The sequence below is a fragment of the Volvox carteri genome, assembly GCF_000143455.1.
Source record: "Volvox carteri f. nagariensis unplaced genomic scaffold VOLCAscaffold_109, whole genome shotgun sequence".
NCBI lineage: Eukaryota > Viridiplantae > Chlorophyta > Chlorophyceae > Chlamydomonadales > Volvocaceae > Volvox > Volvox carteri.
This window is the reverse complement of record NW_003307652.1, coordinates 46,668-54,209: the sequence shown is the minus strand read 5'-3', so window position 1 is coordinate 54,209 and position 7,542 is coordinate 46,668. Positions and strand designations below refer to the sequence as shown.

The following is a 7,542-nucleotide window of genomic DNA, read 5'->3' as shown; positions in this document are numbered from 1 at the left end:
CCGCCGCCGCCGCCGCCGCACTGCTGGCAGGGCTCAGAGACCGCGAGGAGTCCCCGCCAGCGGCACCCTTGGGCGCGAAGCGGGAGGGCTGGTGGGTGCTGTACGGCATAACAGTTAGGCCGCCGCAAGACTTGATGGAAGACAGTTGCGGCAGCGGCGGCACCTGTGGCAGCGCCACCGCCGTTGCCGCCGCCGGCGCTGTCTGCGGCATCGGCGGCAGCGTGGGCTCTGCGGAACACCGCGTCGTCGGCGGCGATGGTCCACGGCCGTCGACGCGGAAGCTGCCGTCGGCGGTAATAGAGCCGTCACCGCCGCCACTGCCGCCACCGCCGCCATCGCCGCCACCTTGACCGACGGTGCTTAGTCCTCCGCCGTCGCCGTCGCCACCGCCGCCACCTCCACCGGTAACAACATCAGTGACAGTGGCTGCGGGCCGGGAGCTCAATGAGGTCGGAGCCAATTCAGTCGGCCCGTCGGTTGGTGGTTGACGGTTGACCGAGTTACGGTTGGCTGGTGCGGCAGTTTCGTCAAGGGAGGGCGCGCGGCTGCTCTGAGCGCTCCAAGGACGGCCGGCGCTGTTTTGCGACTGGAGGTTGCATGGTTGGTTGCATAGTTAGGTGGTTAGGTACAGTAGTTATTGAGTAAGTTGGTCCACGACCTTCAGAACAGGTTACTCCATACAAGCTTGTTACGCGTGCAAAAGCAAATTTCTTCAAACGACAAACGACACAAAAAAACATTTTTGCTGTTTGTGTTGTTGAGTTTATTAATAAAAACGTAACGGATGTGATGCCGTACAACAATTACGGTTGTCATGGTGACTTTTCTTAGGGTCCTAGGGTTCCCGTTCCATATCTACCCGCCATCGTACAAATGTTCGTAAACACTTCCTTCGTACACACGAACCTGCTCTAGCGTGTACTCGAAAGACGCACGTGGCAGCGGCGGTAAGGCCAGGCCAATCTCGTACGGCGGTTCAGGCGCGGGGTCGGACTGACCCACATTATCCGCTTCGTCGCTGTCGTCGTCAAAATACCTGCCGATGTACGGAACGTACGACAAGAACCAACCAGCCAAAGCAGAGGAAAGAAGTGAAAAGACGTACATCGGCGGGTCCCCACAAGCTCTTCCGCACCCAGGCCCCCACAAGCTCTTCCGCACCCAGGTCCCGGGTCATTTGCTGTTGGGCTGTTGGGGGCCGTTGGGATCCTTTCTCCCTCCCCCCCCCCCGTGCTGGGATGCCGGTTGCATCATCATCCGGGTGGGTGGGTACCCCGCGGTTCCCCGGGTGGTCGGGTGACGAATAATGCAAAACACAAGCAGACATACACAGACACACAGACAGACACAGACACAGACAGACACAGGTCTGGTCTGGGTTGACATTACTGCAATTAGCGGTTTAAGGTCCTGGATTCGATACCTGGGTAGACCCCCGAATTAGTCGGGAGCGCGAGATTATGGCTAGCTGCTGAGATGTGGAGTTGAGGTCACAGTTGATGGACCAGATTCGCACGCTGGATTGGTGGCGGTTGCCGAACCCTCCGTCTCTTCGGATGTTCGGGTGAATGGACGAGGAGGGGTCCCTGAAGGCTGGATCCGCCGCCTTGGACTTACAGTTCGTATGGCGAAGTACAGTGTGGTAGTGGTGGATGGTGCTATAAGGTGATACATGATCGTAGATCTGACAATGTGATAAAGCGGCCCAGAAGCCTCCCACTCTGTAACATTACACATTACACACAGACACAGACAGACACAGACAGACACAGACAGACACACACAGACACAGACAGACACACACAGAGGCAGACACACACACGCACAACAAAACACACACACGCACAGACAGACACACACACACTCACCTGTTACTGAGCGGTATCTTGCTGCCCGTGGACTCGCGATCCAAACTCCGTCTCCGCGGGTGGCGCTGCTGCTGCTGCTGTTGCTGCTGCTGCTGCCCGAAGCTCCGCGCCACGAAGTCCCGCAGGAAGCCGTCCACGGAGGTGCGCCTCAGCCGGCCTCGCTGCGGTGGTACGGCAGCAGCAGCAGTAGCAGCAGCAGCATCAATAACAGCATTAACAGGAGCAGCAGCAGTAGGACCATTAACAACAGCAGGGAGCAGTACGAGCAGCAGTAGCAGTAGCAGTAGCAGCAGCAGCAGTAGTAGCACGGAAATTTATCGTTGCTTTTACTTAGCATGAAACGCTAAATAAAACGTGATAGATACCATCCGCTAATGGACCAGGAGCTACCCGGGAGGTGAGGGAAGGGTAAAAACAATAAAAAATACAGAGGACGAAACACAGGAGACGCATTTGCACACACTCATACACGCTTGCACACACTCGCACACGCTTGCACACACTCGTACACGATTGCACATGCTCGTAACGCTCGTATGCATTCGTACGAACCCTGAGTTTGGGGCTGAGATCCATGTTGGAGAGCTCTGAGTGCAGGTTGCTGTCCGCCGCTCCCCCGCCCAGGGGGCCGTGTTGGGGATCCCACAACAAAGATGGTCGGCGCGGGTGTTGGCTCCGAGCGGCGGCGGCGGACTCCCTCCGCATGCTACCGCCGCCACCATTCCGAAGGCTGCCCTCGTTCCTACACGCATACGTACATAATACATAACACGTAACACTCGTGAGTCTGGAGCCCACTGTAACAACCACACACACACGTAACACATATTACATATTATATATTACACAAAAAACATTAAAGAACGTTTTTTCATGATCGGATAAAAATATATACATAATACGTAAAATACATAATACATAATGCATAATATATATAACACATGGTATACATAATACATGAAATATATATACATACATACCAACAACGGACGTACATACTCGCATGCATGCAGAGCTCGTGCAGAGTGCTCAACCTACCTTGCTGCTATTTTTGATATCTATCTATACATAGAAATATAGGGACAAGCATAACAAATACATGCCTGCAGCACAAAAGAATTACAATTACTTTATCGGTGATAATATCCCAATAATAAATAGCTTTAGTTCCTGCAAGAAGAATAGGACGCTTAGCGCGCCAGAAGCCGCAGCGAAAACGAGATCCAGATCCAACGCAATTGTTACCAAATTTCGTCGCTAAACCGAAGATGATCCAACTACAACGCATGTACGCACGCGTGCGTACGTACGTATGTGTACTGAAATTTCCTGGAGTCGATGCGCTTTCTGGAGTTACCCACTCTTCAAAGCTGTGCTCACGCACGCGGCGCCTACACCACACACCGGGAGCCCTACCTGAGGGGGGGGAGGCCGCAAAGGGCCCGAGATGCTGCTTATGCGCTCCGCGCGTATTTATTATAATAATTATTTGTGCGTATTGTGTACTAGCTATTTTACCACACCCCCAATTTCCAACCAGCCGAAATGCAACCTTCATCCCTTAGCAGAAGAAAATTCAGATTAAGGCCAAATTAAAACCAATCGTGTCCGCACATTCCCACTTACTTGAACGCCAGAGCAATTCGGATAAGGCCCACGGTGCGACGCAACTTCTGCATAGCGACCGAGCGGATTCCCCCCGCGGCCGCTCCCGCCGCAGCTGCCGTACTGCGCTGCGACGACTCCCCCCCGTCCGTCAGCTCTGCCGCCGCCGCCGCCGCCAAGGCGCCATCCTTCCCATGTACCCTCTGATTGGTCCCCTCCGCACCCCAGCGGGCCTTATGTTGTGCGAGTCAGGGGGTTGGGGGCGGGGTGGCGGGGGAGCGGATGTCACCGTGTGAAAAATGCGAAAATAGAAACCTAACTGCGAGATGAAAAAGGATGTACGATACAGCACATGTGGATCAGGTAGCATAGCTACGAGGGTCTCCTCTCCCGTTTCACCGCCCGTCACCCGTCGTACCGTCGTGCCCGTCACGGTGCTGCCGCCGCTGCTGCCAAGGAACGCCTTCGAGCTCTTAGCCCGCCAACCCGTAAAACTCCCCTTTCCGCCGCTGCCACCGCCGCCAGCATCGCCGCTGCCCGGCGGCGACCGAGATATAAGGCCCGCCAAGGGGGACTCAACCGACGTCAGCCTCCCCGAACCCATGTTGCCAAACGGCGACGTTCGGCCCATCGTGAAGCTGTGGCCACGAACGCCGCCGCCGCCGCCGCCGCCACCACCACGGTCCCCTGTTTCAGTTGACTCCCTGGAGCTGGTTCCGGAGCGGAACCCCAGCGTAGTGGGTAATTTGAGGCGGGAGAGCCCGCGGGTGACACGGCCCTGCTGGCTCGTGGTGGTTGGGGACGTCGCGGCAGCCTGAGAACCTGCGGCAGCCGGCGCCCGGGGGAGGGAGGGAGGTGTGGTGGTGAGGTTTTGTGTTTTAGGCGGGTGGCGGAGGGGTGAGGAGAAGGCGAACCACGGAGGAGTGAAGTTGATGCCCCGGGGAGAGGGCAAGGGGGGGAAAGACGAACCACGAACGAGATGGCAAAGGGGGGGGTAATCGTATGCAAGGGGTTCTAGGTCCACACACAATCACACACGGGGAAGCGGGCTACACAAATTTCGCGTTGCGACATTGCGCTGGTGTTCGTCCGATACCTAGTTAGTTGGTTAGTTTGTTAGTTGACCCACCGTTGGGTGACGTACGCGTGCTCAGATCCGGGCTGAAGCTGATGGGGTGTGCCCCTATGGCGCTGGCGGCGGCGGCGGCGGCGCTGCCCTGGCTCGCTAACGTAGCGCCGGTGCCGTACGCCACGTCATCAGCTGAGTCCTCGTAAATTGCCAGCATGGCGGCTTCGGAGCTGCCCCCATCCGTGGGGCCCCTGTACGACGATGACGATGATGACCAATGGGAAGATGCGCCCTGGGACGATGCGGGCAATTGGAGACACCCTCCCCCTGGCGGCGGCTGTAGCTGCTGCTGCGGCGGCGGCGGCGACGGCTGCTGTAGCTGCCGTGGCGGCGGTACCTGTGGCTGCTGTAGCTGCGGCTGATTGGAAGGCTGGTTGCCGTTCTGTATGTTCGACAGCTGCTGCTGTAGCTGCTTCAGCTGCTGTAGCTGCTGGTTGTAGTTAGTTGGGTTTGTCGTTGACCGTTGTTGTTGCAACGGCCCTTGCGGAGACGGCTGTCCCTGATTCCGCCAGAGCGATGACGGCGGTGATACCGTCAGGCCGCCATCACCGCCGTCGCCGCCGCCGCCGCCCTCGCGGCCACCGCTGTCGAAGAGTTGACGCGAGGTCGCCGCCGCAGTCGTCGTCGGCACCGCCGCCGCCGCCACCACCGCCATCGCCGCCGTCGGCGTCGTCGTGGGGGTAACCGCCGCCGCTGCCGTCAACTGCTGCCGATGACAGTTCTGGTAAGAGTAGGCGCTGACACCGTTGGGGCGTACAACAGGGGCGGCGGCGGCACCGCCGTTGCCGCCACTGCCCCCGATTCGGTTAGCGTCCTTGAGCTGTCTTAGGTCGGCAATCTGCTTATGCAGTTGCGCAAGTAGCTGCCCCTATCAACGGTAAACATGACCAGAGACAACGGTATTTTAGATTTAGATTAGCTTCTTTGGTCGGCTCGCAGCACTAAGTAGCATTGTGTGTTGTGGATTTGGAAATTTTTCAAAAAAATCCCATTTATTTCCCAAAACCTATTTTTCCCAAAAGGAACCATAACCGTATAAAAAGTTGTATATGTAAGAACCTGCCAAGTCGTACAGAGCTAATCAGCTCTCCTCCCGCAACCCCCTGCCCCATCCTCACAGCGCTCGTACGCTCCTCCACAGCGTCCCTGTCGCTGCCCGCTATGCCATTGCCGTCGACATCGTACAAGCTGCCGCCGCTGCCGCCGCCACCGCCGCTGCTGTTCCCGACGCCGCCGCGCGGGAAAGCAGCCGCCTGATTCTGTTGTTGTTGTTGTTGTTGTTGTTGTTGTTGTGCCAGTTGTGTCAGTTGCGATAGTAGTTGGGTCGTTGAAGGTGTGTAGAGGCGCTGCTTGAGGGAGTTTGTGGAGGATGACGTGGCAACCCCCGGGTCGTTGCTGGGTAGGCCCGCCGCCGCCGCCGCCGCCGCCGAGGGGGTCCTTGACCTGCACCAGTCAACGAATGGCGAAAGTGGCAGTAGCATTAGTAGCGACGCACTTGCCTTAGCCGCAGTGGTGACGGCAAAGCAGCTGTAGCAGGGCCGACGGCAGCGACCGTACCCGCATCCACAGCAGTAGATGGATGCAGTAGCATGGTAGCAGTAGCAGCAGTAGCGAACCAAGCAGTTTAGACAGTGCCTTTTTTCCATGCAGCCGCAAGTGGGTATCATAGCGGGGTACGGCATCTGCTGATGTTTGGTTTGATCCGTACCTGCACGACCCCATGGAAGCGTATGCGCTAGCCAGCTCCGAAGCCAGCCTTGCATGCCAGTCTCCGTCGCTGCCGCCGCCACCGCCACCGCCACTGCCGCCGCCGCCGCCAAGGCTTACCGATGCCGTCGCCGCGGCAGCGGCAGCGGCAGCAGCGGCGATGCCATTGCCAGTGCCGTCGTGCAGATAGTGCCGTAGACTGGCATTTCGGAGCTGACCGGTGCTTGGGAGTCGTGCACTGCTGTCCCCCCCTGCCGCCGCCGCCGCCGTGCCGCCGCCGCCGCCGCCGGCAGCGGCCGCCGCCGCCGCGTCCGCAAGCAGTCTCTGCCGTATTTCTAGCGGCACCAACAGCTTTTTCGGTTTCACAATAACGATATTGCTGCTGTCGGACTGATCCTTACTCATGCTGGTTGCCGTACCCTCCGGGCTTGCCGTAACGGTGCCACTGGTGCTCCCGAACCCGCTGCTGGCACTGCGGCGGCGCAGACGGGGGAAGGAGAGACCGCTACCGCCGCCGCCGCCGCCACCGCCGCCAGCGCCAGCACCGCTGCCACTTGCCGACGGCCCATAGTGGGCATGTTCCTGACTCGCACCTGCGCTTCCGCCGCCTCCGCCTCCGCCTTTGCCGCCTGCCGTGGTGCCGATGTTTGTCGCGGCATCATCCGTCACCGACATGCGAGCAAATAGGCCGGCGAACGAGCGCAGCACGCCGCCGCCGCCTCCTGCTGTTGGGAGTTGACAGTTGTTATGAGATGACAGTTGTTAATTGGTTGGTTTCTGATAGTTGGTTGTTATAACTGTTAAAACTACTAACCCCATGAGGATTGGACAGCGGGCGCTCCTTTCTGAGCGAAGAAAGTTGACACGGCCGCCCAACAGCCCGTCTTACCGTACAAATAAATTAAAACAAAAAATTGGCCACCTGATCAAATCTGTTTATTAAAATCTGCTAAAAGATCAGCCACTTCCATCTTAGCCGTGTCGTAAACGCCCCGAGTTCCGGCAGTCAGTCGACCCTGCATTCGGGTCCTGGCACCAGGGAAGCTGCCGCAAACCCTGGCGATAAAGGGCCCGGGCCATGGCCACCCAGCTGCAGCTGCTTGCTGATCTGCCGGCGGCTGCTGCTGCTGCGGCTGCTGCTGACTACAAAATGAAAAAATATTTTTGCCTCCTCTAAACATCCCCCCTCTCCCATTGCATGCAGGAACAGACCCGCTGCCTTCTTTCCACCCA

General features: G+C 58.1%; 1 protein-coding gene across 1 annotated transcript in view; it reads right to left on the bottom strand.

Annotated features, from left to right (window-relative positions):
• The window catches only part of VOLCADRAFT_100223 (uncharacterized protein), a gene marked incomplete at both ends in the record, with an annotated part of 18,235 nt that overhangs the window by 9,343 nt on the left and 1,350 nt on the right, over positions 1-7,542 (bottom strand). The window contains 8 exons of the mRNA XM_002958844.1: positions 22-202; positions 907-1,036; positions 1,869-1,970; positions 3,495-3,706; positions 3,892-4,295; positions 4,603-4,793; positions 6,711-6,781; positions 6,903-6,938. Of these exons, the coding sequence (XP_002958890.1) occupies positions 22-202; positions 907-1,036; positions 1,869-1,970; positions 3,495-3,706; positions 3,892-4,295; positions 4,603-4,793; positions 6,711-6,781; positions 6,903-6,938 (1,327 nt within the window). The remainder of the gene's footprint in view (positions 1-21; positions 203-906; positions 1,037-1,868; positions 1,971-3,494; positions 3,707-3,891; positions 4,296-4,602; positions 4,794-6,710; positions 6,782-6,902; positions 6,939-7,542) is intronic.